Source organism: Rhinopithecus bieti, unplaced genomic scaffold (genome assembly GCF_001698545.2).
Source record: "Rhinopithecus bieti isolate Rb0 unplaced genomic scaffold, ASM169854v2 scaffold_11964, whole genome shotgun sequence".
Lineage (NCBI taxonomy): Eukaryota > Metazoa > Chordata > Mammalia > Primates > Cercopithecidae > Rhinopithecus > Rhinopithecus bieti.
In genome coordinates, this window is record NW_016807677.1 from 1,618,770 (window position 1) to 1,638,076 (window position 19,307).

Below are 19,307 nucleotides of genomic sequence, written 5' to 3' on the forward strand. Positions count from 1 at the left end.
CTGTAGTCCCAGCTACTTGGGAGTCTGAGGCAGGAGAATCGCTTAAATCCGGGAGATGGAGGCTGCAGTGAGCCGAAATCACACCACTGTATTCCAGCCTGGGTGACAGAGCAAGACTCCATCTCAAAAAACAAAACAAAACAAAACAAAAATTTCAGATTCAGTTCATAAAGAAATGGCACAAGCAGTTCTGCAAAGAAGGCAGAATTTAAGTTAAAACGTATAAGACAGGTAAGACATCTTATTAAAGAACGCCATTATTTCCCTAATTTTCCAAGCCAGAAATATGGGAGTGATCCCCAACTCAACCCTGTCTACCCACATTGATCAGTGCAGCCCCTAAATGTCTTACAAATGTGTTCACTTCTTTCATTCCCACTGGCACTACTTTAGTTTCAGCCATAATTATTCTAACCTAGGCTCTGACAAGATAAGTCCCCTTAACTGGTCAAATACACTAATCCAATCCATTTTCCAACTGCCCAAGTAATCTACTTAAAATGCAAATTGTAGGCCAGGCATGATGGCTCTATAATCCCAGCACTTTGGGAGGCCAAGGCGGGTGGATCACTTGAGGTCAGGAGTTCAAGACTAGCCTGGCCAACATGGTGAAACCTCGTCTCTACTAAAAATACAAAAACTAGCCAGGCATAGTGGCACAGGCCTGTAGTTACAGCTACTCAGGAGGCTGAGGCAGGAGAATCACTTGAAACCAGAAGACGGAGGTTACAGTGAGCCAAGATGGTACCACTGCACTCCTGCCTGGGCAACAGAGCAAGACTCTGTCTCAAAAAATAAAAAAGTAAAATAAAATAAAAATAAAATGCAAATTGTATCATTTGATACTCTCCTCCCTTAAAAAATCCTTCAATATCTCTATCATGGAAAAACCCAAATTCCTTAACACAGTATAAAACCCTTTTCTGATTTGGACTCATTCCCCTACTTCACATCTGGCTTGCTTTTCTCTCTCATTTCGGCGTCCCCGGCCGGCAGTGTTTTTTCCTTCATTTGTTGCCTGGCTAATTCTTCCCTATACCTACCCTGACCCCCGTTATTTTTTCTTCGAAAATTTCAAACCAACAAAAAGTTAATAAAATAATAAAATGAATATCTACCTGTCATCTAGATTTATCAGTTGTTACTTTTTGCCACATTTACATCATGACACTTAACTCCTAAAACTTCAGCAAGTATCTCTTATGAACAAGAACATCCTTCTACATAATGAAACAATGTCATAATCACATGCAAAATATTTTTTAATTTCTTAAACTTTTTTCAACATGGGCTTATACACCCAAAATATGTAACACTGACACAATATTACCTAACACGTAGTCCCTATTGAAATTTTCCCAATTATTCCAAAATGTCCTATAATTATAGTTTGTTTGATTCAGGATCAAACCAAGGATCATGCATTTCATTTGGTGGTTATCTTCTGCCCCTTATTTTTCAGGACTCGATTCTGGAATGTTATCCCCTGGGAAGCCCTCTATGACTCCCCTACCCAGTCTGGGTTATGTGCCTCTTTCAGACGCCTTCATACCACCACTGTCACGGTATCATTACACTATTTTGCAATCATCTGTTTATCTATCTGTCTCTCATAATAAACAGTAATCTCTTTGAAGACTTTTTACTCTCCAGGCCCTACTGTCTGGCTCATAGTAGATACTCAATAAATGCTGGCTGAACAAATGAATGAAAACACTAGAAACAGGAAATATAATTGTTATGGACTGAACTGTGCCCCTTAAAACTCGTATCTTGAAGCTCTAACCCCAGTGTAATTGTATTTGGATACTGGGCCTTGAAAGAGGCAATTATGGTTACATGAAGTCATAAAGTGGGAACCTAATCCAAGAGGATTGGTGTCCTTATAAGAAGAGGAAGAGACACCAGGAATATGCATGCATAGCACAAAAGCCATGTGAGACCAGAAGAAGGCAGCTGTCGGCAAGCCAGGAAAAGATTCTCACCAGAAACCAAACCTGCCAGCATCTTTACGTTGGACTTCCAGCCTCCAGAACTGTAAAATATTCTGCTGTTTAAGCCACCTAGTCAATGGTATTCTGTTATGGCAGGCCAAGGTGACTAATACAATGTCCAAAATCTATGCGTCCTGGTTCCTATGAATGATGGAATGCTAAGCAAAACCTACACCACTGCTAGAACAAAGATACCTACAAAAGACATTCCCCCTGCTTCCGGAAGACTGAACCCCACACTTAACAGAAAGAATGGCAATAAACATTATTCTGACACTGTGACATATAAATTTAAAGAAAAAAATGGATCTTCAAGAACACAAACACCAAAATTATTAGTATCAATCACCATCTGTAGCAATTCAATCAAATGGAAAAGATAGTAGAGTTACATAAAGAATGTAAAGAGTAAAAGTGAGTTTGTTGAAGGTAAAAAAATAAAAATTAAAAATTAAAAAAAGGCTGGGCACGGTAGCTCACACCTGTAATCCCAGCACTTCGGGAGGCCGAGACAGGTGGATCACTTGAAGCCAGAAGTTTGAGACCAGCCTGGTCAACACAGTGAGATCCTCATCTCTATAAAAAATTATCTGGGCATGATGGCACTTGCCTGTAATCCCAGATATTCAGGTGGCTGAGGCAAAAGAATCACTTGAACCCAGGAGGCAGAGATTGCAGTGAGCTGAGATTGTGCCACTGCACTCCAACCTGGACAACAGAGCAAGACTCTATCTCAAAAAAAAAAAAAGAATGTAAAGAGCACACATCAAAAGGAAATTTATTTTCTATGGGGCTTAGAATAACATTATAGACTCATCTTCCCAGTTTCTGCACTTTAATACTTGCTGCTAAGTTGCTACATGTCTATGGTCATCTTTCTCACACAGACTGTGAAGACAAAGGCAGAGACCATGTCATGGGGTGGGAGCAACTGCTTTGATCACTAACAGTGGCTGGGACAGTGTGCTATTCCAGGTACACTCTTCATAATTTCTGGAAAATTATCATTACAGACAACTGACCCACCTTCTAATCATTCGGTATCACTAGATTCTCAACAGAACAACTGATTGGTCTACAAGCCCTCTCTCAAACACAATTCCTCAGGTTGAACTTCACAGTTATTATCCTGGAGACTCAGAAAATGATTCAGCATATGAGCTTGCAGTCTGACGCACTGGCAAAAGCCAAAATTTTTTTGATCAACAAAAAGCATTTTGGTAGAACTTAAAATCAACAGAGTATTCACAGATATTCTGATTTCCAAACAGGTCATTTTAAGAAACTTAGAAAATTGGCCAGGCGTGGTGGCTCACACCTGTAACCCCAGCACTTTGGGAGGCCAAGGCAGGTGAATCATGAAGTCAGGAGATCGAGACCATCCTGGCTAACACAGTGAAACCCCATCTCCACTAAAAATACAAAAATATCAGCCGGGCGTGATGGGGGTGCCTGTAGTCCCAGCTACTTAGGAGGCTGAGGCTGGAAAATGACGTAAACCTGGGAGGCGGAGCTTGCAGTGAGCCGAGATCATGCCACTGCACTCCAGCTTGGGCAACAGAGTAAGACTCCGTCTCAAAAAAAAAAAAAAAAAAAAAAAAAAGAAACTTAGAAAATTGAAAATTTGACCAAATTCTATGCCCACTTTGCTTTTTCTGCAGTACCCAGAAAAGGACACAAATCCACTAAATAATTCTCTCACAAACAGCTTACAAAGTTACTGTTTGAAATTTACTTTGGATGCTGAATAACATAAGTGTAATCATTCAAAGTATGCTCTTGGTCTAAACTTGGTTTTGTTTTTTCTTTTTGAGATGGGGTCTCACTCTGTCGCCAGGCTGAAGTCCAGTGGCACGATCTTAGCTCACTGCAACCTCCGCCTTCCGCCTCCTGGGTTCAAGTGACTCCCCTGCCTCAACTTCCCGAGTAGCTGGGACTACAGGCGTGTGCCGCCACACCCAGATAATTTTGTATATTTTAGTAGAGATGGGGTTTCATCATGTTAGCCAGGACAGTCTCAACTTCCTGACCTCGTGATCCACCTGCCTCGGCCTCCCAAAGTGCTGGGATAACAGGCCACCGTGCCTGGCCCATGGTGTGAACTTGTAAACATCAGGTTATAAAGTGAAATCAGTGTTAGATTCATATAAAAAAAATTTTTTATTTAAGAGACAAGGTCTTGCTCTGTCACCCAAGCTGGAGCGCAGTGGCGTAATCATAGCTGACTACAGCCTGGAACTCCTGGGCTCAAGCGATTCTTCCACCTCAGCCTCCCAAGTAGCTAGGACTACAGCCATGTGCCACTACAACCAGCTAATTTTTTTTTTGTTTTTTTCTTTGTAGAGAGGGAGTCTTGCTAGCTTGCTCAGGCTGGTCTCAAACTCCTGGCCTCAAGCAATCCTCCCACCTTGGCATCCCAAAGCACTGGGATTATAGGTGTGAGCCGCTACGTCCAGACTGTATCAAAATCTTGACCACACTCGGGACTCAACAATTAACTGTTATTATTTCAAAGTATTTAATAAATCTCTGAACTTTTTTCTATGAAGTCTAATGTTTGATACTGAAAACCTAAAGTCATTGCAGAGTTTTACTTGCACACTTGTTTTCAAATAAAATTAAACCGAAGGGAAAGAAACTACAAACACAAACGGGTCTGGCCCCTCATGCATATATACATATACACAGGGTTTTTATTCTTAACATCAGTTACCTTCTGCCCTTCTCACAAAGCTTCTCAATTTCAGCTTTCAGATCCTGCTCCTTCTGCAAAAACTCCTTCTTTTCTTTCTCTATCTTCTTCTTGGTTTCTTCCCGCTTTATTGTCACATCCTGAATAGCCTTTAATATCTCCTGAGTTCCACACAATTACAGTCGCACACAAATAAAAAAGAAAATAAGTTAGTTCTTTTGATGCAAAGGTTATTTTCAACTATCACAAATTCACGTGTTGACTTTAGTGAATTCAAATTGAATTGAAAGAACGTGGTTGATGAGTAGCTCCAAAAGCCAGTATTCGGACCTAAAGGAGAAAGTTACAGTAACGCAGATTTCAACTCAACAGGAAAAATAATTTCTAGCAATTGCAATCATTCAAAAATGGAATATACTGCCTTGTGAAGCAGTAAGCTCTCCATTACTGGTGTTCAAATAAAGGCTGAATGAACACCTGTCAAGAATGCTGAGAAAGGTGTTCTCGTACCAGGTGAGGATCTGTTACATCCAACAAATATTGTCGTTTCATTTTGTTATGATTCTACTTTATTAGGAATGGGTTTTGTTTGTTTCACTCTTTAACAACAACAAATATATACATATATACACACACACACACACATATACACAAACATATATATGTACAAACACACACTTTTTTTTTTTTTTAATAAGAAGTCAAACAGGCCAGGCACAGTGGCTCATGCCTATAATCCTCGCACTTTGGGAACCCAAGGCAGGAAGATCGCCGTGTCCAGGAGTTCGAGTCCAGCCTAGGCAACACAAAGACCTTGTCTCTACAAAAAATAAAAAAAATTAGCCAGGTGTGGTGGCACATGCCTGTAGTCCAGATACTCGAGATGCTGAGGTGGAAAGATAGCTTGAGCCCAGAAAGTCAAGTCAAGGATACAGTGAGCCTTGACTGCACCCACTGTACTCCAGCCTGGGCAACAGAACAAGACCCCAGTCTCAAAAAAAAAAAGAAAAGAAAAGAAAAGAAAAGAAAATAATACAAAGGTGATAAAGAGTCACTCCCCCACTTCATACCACTTCCACCCATAAGAGTGATCAATGTGTGAACTGCTTTGTATTATGCTTTCACATCTTTCTCTATGCTCACACAAAGACATATATACTTAGGTATGCATTTCTTTGCCTTTTTTTTTTAATAAGGCCGTTTTACATACATTATTTTGCATCCTGATTTCTTTTGCTTGACATGAATGTATTACGTCAATAAATATCGATCTAATTCAAAAATAGCTGTATAACATATGGATGTATCTAATTTATCCAAACATTCTCTATTAAAAGTCTATGAGTGGTCTGGCACAGTGGCTCAGGCCTGTAATCCCAGCACTTTGGGAGGCCGAGGCAGGCGGATCACGAGGTCAGAAGATCAAGACCATCCTGGTTAACACAGTGAAACCCCGTCTCTACTAAAAAAACAAAAATTAGCCACGTGTGATGGTAGGCGCCTGTAATCCCAGCTACTCAGGAGGCTGAGGCAGGAGAATGGCGTGAATCCAGGAGGCGGAGCTTGCAGTCAGCAGACATTGTGCCACTGCACTACAGCCTGGGTGACAGAGTGAGACTCCGTCTCAAAAAAAAAAAAAGTCTATGAGTATTAATACTTTTCTCTGAGACAGGGTATCGTTCTGTTACTCAGGCTGGAGTGCAGTGGCACAATCTCGGCTCACTGCAACCTCTGTCTTCTGGGCTTAAGCGATCCTCCCACCTCAGCCTCCCATGTAGCTAGAACCACAGGTGCGCACCACCATGCCCGGCTCATTTTTTGTATTTTTGGTAAAGATGGGATTTTGCCATGTTGCCCAGGCTGGTTCAAACTCCTGGACTCAAGTGATCCACCTGCCTCGACCTCTCAAAGTGCTGGGATTACAGGTGTGAGCCACCACATCCGGCCTTGCCTTTTTATTTCAATTAACTCAAAAATAAAATTAAAGTTTGAGTTGGGTATGGACAGCTCAAACTTTAATTTTATTTTTGAGTTAACTGAAATAAAAAGGCCTCCTTTGGGAGGCCAAAGCGGGTGGATTTCTTGAGTCTAGAGTTCAAGACCAGCCTGGGTAACATGGCAAAACCCCGTCTCTACCAAAAATATAAAAAACGAGCCAGGCATAGTGGCATGCACCTGTGTTCCCAGCTACTTGGGAGGCTGAGGTGGGAGGATCACTTAAGCCCAGCAGACAGAAGCTGCAGTGAGCCAAGACTATGCTACTGCACTCCAGGCTGAGTGACAGAGTGAGACTGTCTCAAAAATAAATAAATACATAAAGTTTTAAAAAATTAAAGTTTGATCAGAGACTGCTGCTTAACTCATTGACAATTTCAATATAAGCAAAATACCTGGTGATTCTTCATTTCTTCTTCTCTCCTTTGCTGAAGCTGCTTTAATTGCACTTGGAGCTGATTCTCCACTTGTCTCTGTTTGTCCAGGACCTCCTGGTAACGCTCTTTCAACAGTGTTCTCTCTGTCATCATTTTATCCTATTATGAACAAGACAAGAAAAGTTTATTTCCTAACTTAATCACAAGAAACATTCACCAGTGACTGTCCAAGGCATTGTATAGAGCTCTATGACCGCACTATCCAATAATAAAGCTACTAACCATATGTGGCTATATAAATTTAAATTCATTAACATATGATGAGATTGGCTGGGCATGGTGGCTCACACCTATAACTGCAGCACTTTGGGAGGCTGAGGTGGGCGGATCACTTGCATTCAGGAATTCGAGACCAGCTTGGGCAACATGGCAAAACCTGGGCTCTAAAAAAAATACAAAAATTAGCTGGGCATGCTGGTACCCGACTGTAGTCCCAGCTACTTGGGAGGTTGAGGTGGGATGATCGCTTGAGCCTGGGAGGCAGAGGTTACAGTGAGCTGAGATCGTGCCACTGCACTTCAGCCTAGGTGACAGAGCAAGACTCTGTCTCAAAAAAGCATCCAGGAATCTGATTCCTTACTGGTTAATAACACTGAAAACTGATGGATCCGCTAAAGATGTCTGGGAACCTGGTATTCAGACTGAACAACTCAGCAAGCTTTCATATAAAGCCTGGATTAGAAGTGAGGCTTCTAGACAAGGCACGGTGGTTCTGGCCTATAATCCCAGCACTTTGAGGGGCCAAGGCAGGAAGACTGCTTGAGGCCAGAAGCTCAAGACCAGCCTGGGCAATGTAGTAATACCTGGTCTCTATCAAAAAATAACAATAGTAAATAAAAACATAGAACTGCTTCTGAAAACAGTTTAGCTCTGCCACCCCCATGTCAGTAAATCAAGAAAATCAATGGTTACCTTTCAAAGGGACACTAAAGTCTGAAGAGAGCCAACTTAAAACACATTTAGTATGAAGTAGCCCATATAATATTTAAACTGAGAGCACTAAACTGAATTTTTTCATTAAATAACCATTTTCAAAGAAAAAAAATTTAAAAAACGAACAGGGAAAATATCATACTATAATCATTTTTACAAAAGGCTCTCAAGGCCAGGCACGGTGGCTCACACCTGTAATCCCAGCACTTTGGGAAGCTGAGGCGGGCAGATCACCTGAGGTAGCAGTTCGAGACCAGCCTGGCCAACATAGTACAATCCCGTCTCTACTAAAAATACAAAATTAGCCAGGCATGGGGGCACATGCCTGTAATCCCAGCTACTTGGGAGGCTGAGGCAGGAGAATCACTTGAATCCAGGAGGCAAAGGTTGCAGTGAGCAGAGATTGTGCCACTGCACTTCAGACTGGGCGACAGAGCAAGACTCCATCTCAAAATAAATAAATAAATAAATAAATAAATAAATAAATAAATAAAATAAAAAATAAAAAAGACTCTCAAGATAGGACCTTGGCTTTGGGACAAGCTAATCTTTAGTCCATGTACTGAAATGTGACTAAGGGGTCCCAAACAGCTGATTACTCAGCATCACACCTTTCCAGGGATGCTGAACCTGGATTCTATAGGTGGACCTCAGGGAATCTTTGAACTCTCTGCAACTGGTGTATGTATATATTTTTCTGAGACAAGAATTCAAAGTTTCCAAAAGATACTGAAAGAGGATCTTAACCAAAGAAAAGTTGAAACCAGCAGATTATTCTTTTTTGAGACAGAGTCTCACTCTGTGACCCAGGCTAGAGTGCAGTGGTGCAATCTCGGCTTATGGCAACCTCTGCCTCTGCGTTCAAGCGATTCTTGTGCTTCAGCCTCCCAAGTAGCTGGCATTAAGGGTGTGAGCCAACACGCTCTGCTAATTTTTGCATTTTTAGTAGATATGGGGTTTTGCCATGTTGGCCAAGCCGGTCTTAAACTCCTGGCCTCAAGCAATCCACCTGCCTCAGCCTCCCAAAGTGCTGAGATTACAGGCGTGATCCACCACACCCAACTTCTTTTTTTTTTTTTTTTTTTTTTTGAGATGGGATCTCGCTCTGTCTCCCAGGCTGGAGTGCAGTGGTGTCATGTCGGCACACTGTAATCTCCACAGCCCGGGTTCAAGCAATTCTCCTGCCTCAGCCTCCCAAGTAGCTGGGATTACAGGCACGTGCCACCACGCCTGGCTGATGTTTTTGTATTTTTAGTACAGACGGGGTTTCACCATGCTGGCTAGGCTGGTCTCAAACTCCTGACCTCAAGAGATCCACCTGCCTCGGCCTCCCAAAGTGCTGGGATTACAAGTGTGAGCCACCATGCCCAGCCTTTCTTTTATCCACAACTCTTTCCCTTTACTTTTTTCTTTTTCTATAATGCATTTTTCTAAATAATAATAATAATAATTTTTATTATAGAGATGAAGTCTCACTATGTTGCCCAGGCTGTTCTCAAATTCTTAGACTCAAGCAATCCACCGACCTCAGCCTCCCAAAGTGCTGGGATTATAGGCATAAGCCAACGCACCCAGCCTATGATCCATGTTTAGAACACAGGATCGGAGAAAAAAATTAGTATCATGGAAAAAAGTATTAACATGCATACTATTACTACATACAGGGAGATAACTTAAAGGCATGCTTGATCCAATTTGTCCAGTCTTAATGAGCTAAAGAGTTTATACACTGTTACTTTGCTTCATCCTTGGCTAGTTGGTTCCTAGGACTAGGAGTAACACTTTCGAAAGTAGGCAGTGGGCAATGGCCATAAATACATGAAAAGGGTAGAAAACAGAACAGGAGTCAGGTTTCATATACTGCCACCAAGCTTAACACCTGCTTAGTTTCACTGCTTTTTTTATTTTTTGGGTTTTTGTTTTGTTTGTCTAAGACACAGTCTTGCTCTGTCGTCCAGCCTGGAGTGCTGTGGTGCAATCTCGGCTCACTGCAACCTCCGCCTCCCAAGTTCAAGCAATTCTCTCTGCCTCAGCCTCCAGAGTAGCTGGGATTACAGGCGCCCACCACTACATCCGGCTAATTTTTTATTTTTAGTAGAGATGAGGTTTTGCCATGTTGGCCAGGCTAGTCTTGAACTCCTGACTTCAGGTGATACCCCCACCTCGGCCTCCCGAAGTGCTGAGATTACAGGCATGAGCCACTGCGCCCAGCCTCATTGCCTTTTTAAAAGCATGTAGACCTCACTACCACCCAAAAGATAGAGCCAAACAAAACACAACCCTAGGCCTCTTTTGGTCCAATAACTTGCTGGGTTTCATTCGTTCCTGCTTCATCTAGTTGACTGTTACAATTACGTCCCAAGTTGCTACTCTGTTTTAAAAGTTTTATTGGCTCCATCGGTTAATGTACACCAGTAACTTTTTCCATATGCCCTTCAATTTCTTCAACTTGCACCAAATATCCACTCTCTTATCTGGTTGCTACAAGCACTTTCCCTTTTTATACCACTCTTTATAAATTAACATATCTTACCCTAAAGACCTCTTCCTGGGGTGCCTTTCCCAGCATTACTTTCCCTTTAAAGAGTGTACATTTAGATATCCATATACTTAAAGGTGGAAGTTTTAGCCACAAAAGGCCAGGGATGGATCAAAGGGAGCATTTTAACAAAGGTAAGTGTTACGTTCTCTTAAAAAACCAACTATCTGGGGGTAAAATTAGAAATATACAAGTAGATAATCTATGAAAAAAAGACTGGATGGAATTTGACTAAAAGCTTAACAGTATGAAAAATTGCCAAAATAAGTCAATGTAAGCTTAAGAAATAGTGTCTAGAATGAGAGATACTAAGAGATCCCACTATATTATAAAGTAATTATACTGTATCTGTACTATTATATGTGGTTCTTGAGATCACTTTTTAAAACAAATATTGATAAAATGGAACATGTCTAGGTGAAAGTCATCAGAATGATGATAAAGAAATGGAAAATAGTATCAAAATAGTATCAAAAAGAATACTAAAAACATCTGAGGATGTTTCACCTGGAAAGGTTTAAACTTGGGGAGTAAGAGAATAAGGGGAACAGGCATAAAAAAAACTTCAAATATACACAGGGCTAACAAGCAGGAAAGGAACTGGATTTATTCCGTAAGGCTCAAGAGAAAAGTATAGTAAGAACTTTTTTTTTTCTGAGACAGATTCTCGCTCTGTCACCAGGCCGGAGTGCAGTGGTGCGATCTCAGCTCACTGCAACCTCCACCTCCCGGGTTTAGGCAATTCTCCTGCCTCACCTTCCAGAGTAGCTAGGACTACAGGCATGTGCCACCACACCCAGCTGATTTTTGTATTTTTAGTACAGATAGGGTTTCACCACATTGGCCAGGACGGTCTCAATCTCTTGACCTCATGATCCACACACCTCGGCCTCCCAAAGTGCTGGGATTACAGGCATGAGCCACCACACCGGGCCTGAAACAAGAAGCTCACTGCCACCTCAGTCTCCCAGGTTCAAGCAATTCTTCTGCCTCAACCTCCCAAGTAGCTGGGATTACAGGCAGTACCACCACCCCGGCTACTTTTCGTTTTTTGTTGTTTGGTTGGTTTTTTTTTTTTTTTGAGACAGTCTCACTCTGACACCCAGGCTGGAGCACAGTAGCACGATCTCAGCTCACTGCAATCTCTGCCTCCCAGGTTCAAGCTAATCTCATGCCTCAGCCTCCCAAGTAGCTGGGATTACAGGCACACGCCACCACACCTGGCTAATTTTTGTATTTTTAATAGAGATGGGGTTTCACCATGTTGCCCAGGCTGGTCTCAAACTCCTGAGCTCAGACAATCTGCCTGCCACAGCCTCCCAAAGCGCTAGGATTACAGATGTGAGCCACTGTGGCTGACCTAAATTTTTGTATTTTTAGTAAAGACAGGGTTTCACCATGTTAGTCAGCCTGGTCTCAAACTCTTGACTTCAGGTGATCCACCCACCTCGGCCTCCGAAAATGCTAGAATTACAGGCGTGAGCCACCGCACCCGCCCTGAAGCAAGAAGTTATAAGGGTTTTATCTTCATCTCAGAATAAAATCTAACAATAAGAGCTTTTATTTTGGTTTCTTGAGACGGAGTTTCTCTGTTGTCCAGGCTGGGGTGCAGTGGTGCAATCTTGGCTCACTGCAACCTCTGTCTCCCAGGTTCAAGCCATTCTCCTGCCTCAGCCTCCTGAGTAGCTGGGATTACAGGCATGCACCACCACGCCCAGCTAACTTTTGTATTTTTAGTAGAGATGGGGTTTCACCACGTTGGCCAGGCTGGTCTCGAACTCTTGACCTCAGGTGATCCACATGCCTTGGCCTCCCAACGTGCTGGGATTACAGGTGTAAGCCACTGGGCCTGGCCTTTTTTTTTTTTTTTTTTTTTTCAATTTTTTTTTGAGACAGTGTCTCACTCTGTCACCCAGGCTGCAGTACAATCACACAATCATGGCTCACACAGCCTCGACCTCCTGGGCTCACGTGAACAGGTGATCCTCCCACCTCAGCCTCCTGAGTAGCTAGGACCATAGGCATCCACCACCACACCTGGCTGATTTTTGTAGTTTTTGTAGACATGGGGTTTCACCACGTTGCCCAGGCTGGTCTCAAACTCCAGAGCTCAAGCGATTCACCCACTTCAGCTTCCCAAAATGCTAGGATTATGGGCGTGAGCCACTGTGCCTGGCCAATAAGAGCTATTTTTTTTTAAACGTAACTGGTTGCACTGTCAGGTAGTAAGCTTCCCATCTCTGGAAGTGATCAAGGAAAAGTTAGCTGACCATCTGTCAGGGATTTTATGAAGGGGACTCCTGCACCTTTTCCAACTGAGATGATATGCCTCTAGATCTTCTGTTTGATAATGACTTCATATAACAACAATGACAGTTTAAATACCTACCAAATTCTTTTCAATATCTTGATCTGTGTTTACCTCTGAATCAGCCGTCTTAAAATCAGTCTATAAAGGAAAAAAGTTATATTTAGAATTGTTCAGAGACACTGTAAAAGAGGCAGAATCACTAACACCTACAATTCTGCCACAGGTAACTAACTTTTTGCTCTTTCCCCTTACCAGCTTCCAAGCAAGCTAAGCAATGTAGTTCTGGCAAATGGACACCAACATCCACCCTGCATTAATCATCGGTCCCACAAAATAACCCAAACAAGACCCAACGACTGACTGAGAGAAAGCCTCAAGTCTGAGATGAGACGTCTGCCCTCTACAGTCTGTTGTGCCCATACTTTCTCCCACAACAAAGCACACCCGTCACTAGAAGGCAGGATACACTGTACTTCTTAAGATGTGACTCAGAGAATTAACAAGGATTCTTCCTGCAAGGACAAAGGGGATAAATACAAATGCTAATGTCCTGAACTCATCAGTTACTCAGTGAAAGAGACTACGTAGGTCATAAAGTTCCTACTTGCCATAAGATTAGACACTAGCTACTGGCTTTCTTATTTACTGAACATCAGAATGAAGTCATTGCATGGCGCTGTATGAAAGAAGTATGATGGTTGCTAGCAAAAAAACAAAAAACAAAACAAGCCAGCAAGTTCTCCACCAAATATGAAGAAATATCTCCTACCCTGAACCCCACCACCCCCCAGTTACATTTTAGTAGTAGAAACTTGACACTTGACCTGTACAGCAATGTTCTGAGAAAGCTTCAGGGAAGAGCTATCTTGATCATCATCCTGATCCACTCGGACTCCTTCAACCCCATTTGCTGGAGACACTACAGGTCGGAAATCCAAGCCTGTGTCCCTGTTACCTTCCTTTAGGATGGAGGCTTGTGGGGATTTCTCTTCAGAGCAATTCCCAGAGGCAAGCTGCTTTGTATGGCACCCTGCCTTAAGAGACCGAGTGGCTGGATGGAGGTTCTCCCGGAGGCTTGTGTCCCCTCCTCTCCTGCTGTGCTGGCCACGTCCTTCAAATCAGACTGAGATCCACTGCCAGAAAGACAAAGGGCTGTGGCTATCAAGTTTTCTCCTAAAACCGCCGGGTGCACTGCTGAGGTGTCACCTGCTGATGAACCAGGATTCTGCTCTGAGTGCTCCAGATGGACATTTCTGTTATTTTCCTTGGTTATCGTTTGGCTTACACTCAACAGAGGTGAGTTCTTCTGTTTCTGTGCAGAGTCTTTGGTGCTATCAAACACATAAGATGAAAAGAAAAGTCATAATACTTTTAACTTAACTACTAGAAGAACAAAACTAGACTATGTAAACCCTCCTGACTATCACAATGAAAGAACTTAGTTTCAATCCAATGATTTCTATCCCATGTGCAGGTAGTATAGCTTGGTGGTTAAGACCTAGTTTTTTGTTTTTTGTTTTGTTTTAGAGAGGGTCTAAACTCTTGTCACCCAAGCTAGAGTGCAGTGGTGCAATCAAGGCTCACTGCAGTCTCAATATCCTTGGCTCAAGCGATCCTCGACCTCAGCCTCCTGAGTAACTAGGACTACAGTAACATGCCACCATGCCCAGCTAATTTTTTGTATTTTTTGCATGGTTTTGCCATGTTGCCCAGGCTGGTCTCAAACTCCTGTGCTCAAGGGATCCATCTGCCTGCATCAGCCTCCCAAAGTGTTGGAATTATAGGCGTGAGCCACCACAGCCGGCCAAAACCTGGGTTCTAAAGACAGTCTACAGTAAATGGCCAAACATAAATGATTCTGAAGATCCAAATAATTTTGAGGGCCAACTGGAATAAGTTTTGGGGATACCAATGAATTAGCCTAATGCTGGTTAGAATATTTTAGTTACATGTATTAATTTAGTTATACATACTATAATAAAATATTAACTTAGAAATATTGTTTTGATTCCTCTCTCACCTTTCACAAGAATAATTTTCATTCAAACTCATTATAGAGATCTTTGACCAGAACCACTTTTTAGGTTCTTCAACAGTTTTCCAGAGTATAGCATCTACACTTTAAGTTGTCTAAAGTACAGACAATTTTGAATCCAAAATTGAAGCTGTCAATAGAAATTTTATCCCACACAGTAAGTATACATATGCTTAACATTAGGATATTCTGTCACTTGTCACAGCCATTCAAGGTGCTGCTTTTATTATTTATTGATTGATTGATTTTTTGAGACAGGGTTTCACTTTGTCACCCCGGCTGAAGTGAGGGACTGCTTTTTAAAAGGGTCTTAAAACATATTTACGATGACATCCAACATTCACAATTGTACATCTTTCACCCAGGAATTAACGCCTATGTTTAATTTCTTTGACCCCACCCTCTTTTTTTAAACTAATTCTGTAACTGACACTCTTAACCATACCCAACCAGCAGAGAGGATTCAAGTTGATGCACCTTTGTTTCCTCAATCATACTAGTTCAAAATAAAACAACTGAAAGAATACCTCGGTGGGGAGCGATGGCTCATGCCTGTAATCCCAACACTTTGGGAGGTCAAAGCAGGAGCATTATTTGAGGTCAGGAGTTCAAGACTAGCCTGGGAAACATAGCAAGACCTTGTCTCTACAAAAAAATTTTAAAAGTAGCCGAATGTAGTGGCGTGCACCTGCAGCTCCAGTTACTTGGGAAGCTGAAGTGAGAGGACTGCTTAAGCCCAGGAGGTGGAGGCTGCAGTAGGCCATGATCGCACCACTGTACTCCAGCCTAGGTGATAGAGGGAGACCCTGTCTCAATATAAACACTCGAAACTGATTCCTTCCTGCTGGGAGTTAACTGTGAGGAGGTACTTAATTAAAAATTCAGGCATATATAGGAAGGGCACGGTGGCTCAAGCCTGTAATCCCAGCACTCTGGGAGGCCGAGACGGGCGGATCACCAGGTCAGGAGATCGAGACCATCCTGGCTAACATGGTGAAACCCCGTCTCTACTAAAAAAAATACAAAAAACTAGCCGGGCGCGGTGGCGGGTGCCTGTAGTCCCAGCTACTCGGGAGGCTGAGGCAGGAGAATGGCGTGAACCCGGGAGGCGGAGCTTGCAGTGAGCTGAGATCCGGCCACTGCACTCCAGCCTGGGCAACAGAGCAAGACTCCGTCTCAAAAAAAAAAAAAAAAAATTCAGGCATATATAGTACCTGAGTTTGAATCCTGACTCCGCCCACCACTCTTGGCAAGTTACTTTATTTGTAAAACAGAAATAATACTATCCTCCTAATAGGACTGTTGTGAGGATTACATGAGATAATGCACATGAAATATTCAGTATAGTGCCTGGCATATAGTAAACATTCAATAAACCTTAGCTGCCATTATTACTAGTGTATGTAGTTGACTTTATAAAAACTCTGACTCCAACATAGCTTGGAAACCTTGGGCAAATTACTAACCTCTCTGTGTCTCAGTTTCCTCACCTGTAAATGGGAATAATAATATGATCACTACCTCCTGACACTGTTTTGAAGATTAAATGTGTTAACACATATAGAACTGTAGTTAAGTGTTAGCTATTATATTAGAGGACTCAGGTACTCTAGAAAATAGTTGAGGGAGGGCCAGGTACAGTGGCTCACGCCTGTAATCCCAACACTTCCAGAGGCTGAGGCAGGCCGATCACAAGGTCAGGAGATTGAGACCATCCTGGACAACATGGTGAAACCCTGTCTCTACTACGATACAAAAAATTAGCCGGGCGTGGTGGTGGGCACCTGTAATCCCAGCTACTAGGGAGGCTTAGGGAGGAGAATCGCTTGAACTCGGGAGGCAGAGGTTGCAGTGAGCGGAAATCGCGCCACTGCACTCCAGCCTGGCGACAGAGCAAGACACTGTCTCAAAAACAAAACAAAACAAAAAGTTGAGGGAGCTAGGTGCAGTGGCTCACCCCTGTAATGCCAGCACTTTGGGAGGCCGAGGCGGGCAGATCGCTTGAGGTCAGGAGTTCGAGACCAGCCTGGTCAACATGGTGAAACCCCATCTACACTAAAAATACAAAAATTAGCTGGGCTACCAAGCAGGCGCCTATAATTCCAGCTACTTGGGAGGCTGAGACAGGAGAATCACTTGAACCCGGGAGGCAGAGGTTGCAGTGAGCCAAGATCATACCACTGCACTCCAGCCTGGGGCACAGAGCAAGAGTCTGTCTCCAAAAAAAAAAAGAGTTGAGGAAGAATACACAGCCTCTTTATGTAGACTGTGGTCCACATTCACGGATTCAACCAACCATGGACTGAAAATACTCAAAAGGATAAATGTTTGTGATGATGGATATGCTAATTATGCTGATCTGATCACTATATATTACATGTACCACAACATCAGTATGTACCCCCATGAATATGTACAATTAATTATTGTGTCCATTTATTAAAATATAAAAATAAACCACTTAAAAGTAAAATACCCAGCCTGGCCAACGTGGCAAAACCCCATCTCTACTCAAATATAAACATTAGCCAGGCGTGGTGCCGGGCACCTGTAATCCCAGCTACTTGGGAGGCTGAGGCAAGGGAATCACTTGAACCCAGGAGGCAGAGGCTGCAGTGAGCTGAGATCGCGCCATCGTACTCCAGCCTGGGCGACACAGCAAGACTCCATCTCAAAAAAAAAAAAAAAAAAAGCCGGCGTGGTGGCTCACGCCTGTAATCCCAGCACTTTGGGAGGCCAAAGCAGGCGAATCACGAGATCAGGAGATCGAGACCATCCTGGCTAACACGGTGAAATTCCTTCTCTACTAAAAATACAAAAAATTAGCCGGGCGGGGTGGCGGGCGCCTGTAATCCCAGCTACTCGGGAGGCTGAGGCAGGAGAATGGCGTGAACCTGGGAGGCAGAGCTTACAGTGAGCCAAGACTGCACCACTGCACTCCAGCCTGGGCCAACAGAGTGAGACTCCGTCTCAAAAAAACAAAAGTGAAATAGATTTAAACCATTAAAAAATTTTTCAGAAAAAAATTGGATGGTTGCATCTGTACTGAACATACACAAACTTTTTTCCTTGTCATTATTCCTTAAACAACACATCTATTTACATAACATTTACATTGTATCAATTGTTGTAAATAACCTAGAGATTAAAGTATATGAGACGACATGCATAGGTTATACGCAAATACTACACCATTTTATTTATTTATTATCTTTTTAATTGCTTTAAGCGGGGTGTGCATATGCCTGTCACCGATAAAATACTACACCATTTTATGTAAGGGACTTGAGCATCTATAGATTTTGGTATCCTCAGTAGGGGTCCTGGAACCAATCTCCAACATATACTGTGGGATAACTACATAGTTAATTTAGTTCAACATTGTACATAACAATGTATTACATTAGCTACTATGAGATGCAAGTTTGGGTAATTGTGTGTCTGTGGGTATATATATTTAGAATCCATGTACACATACCAGTATAACACTTCTCATATATAACATATAAACATGTGGTTAAACGAACATACAGTCCACGTAGGAAAGGGCTGGAAAATATTTGCATTTTTTAGTGAGTTTGAACCCATGTATTCTATTTAGTCTCCAAACATTTAGCATGCCTGCTGAGTATCAGATGCTGTGTTGGATACCAGAAATACAAAGATAGATCAGACAGTCCTCTACCTTTAAAAACCTAGTGCAGTGCCATCAGAGCCAAAAAGAAAGACTGGCTACACAAGACCATCTCAAAAACCCTTTACCCAAATGAATCTCCCCAGTCAGGAGTCCACACATTACCTTAGACCATCTGGGAGACCTTCGTCTGATTTGGAAGCACATAAACTAGAAGATTCCGGAGGACTGGGGGCATTGGCCACAACACCAGCAACCTCAGACGCTGCCATTATGCTCTGTACATTCAGAAACAAATTACAGGCTACAAGTTTCCAAAGTTTAAAACAAATGTATCTCTCCCCCCTCAGAATGTCCACACAACAGAGCTGTTGCAGTAAAGAAATACAAAAACCTGGGCTCCGGGAGAAAATACTTAAGAGTAAAAGAGACATTGTACGCAAAGTCCTAGCGGGCAACAATCCTCAGGAGTCACTGTATTTACATAAATATCTAGGAGTCTGTGCAAAGATCTTATTTTCACTTTTGGCAGAAATGTAGTCTTTTCAAACAATAGATCTTAGTCTGCCAGGATCTTCCAAGTGGTCCCAAGCCTACCTTGTCTACTATCATTTATAATAAAAGATGTACTTTTCGGACTAGTATCAATCATATCTCATGTTTTTAAATCACTTTACGGCTGTTACATTCAAAGCATTCTCCATTAATTTAAGTGAAGTTTTTGGAGGCGCTTGCCT

General features: G+C 42.4%; 1 protein-coding gene across 1 annotated transcript in view; it reads right to left on the reverse strand.

Moving 5' to 3' along the window:
- The window catches only part of RNF214 (ring finger protein 214), a 53,276-nt gene extending 34,400 nt beyond the window's left edge, over positions 1 to 18,876 (reverse strand). Inside the window, 6 exon segments of the mRNA XM_017883002.1 lie at positions 4,708 to 4,847; positions 7,077 to 7,217; positions 12,980 to 13,039; positions 13,726 to 13,988; positions 13,991 to 14,232; positions 18,736 to 18,876. Coding sequence (XP_017738491.1) covers positions 4,708 to 4,847; positions 7,077 to 7,217; positions 12,980 to 13,039; positions 13,726 to 13,988; positions 13,991 to 14,232; positions 18,736 to 18,842 — 953 coding nt within the window. The 5' untranslated portion in view covers positions 18,843 to 18,876.
- Between the last annotated feature and the right edge of the window lie 431 nt (positions 18,877 to 19,307).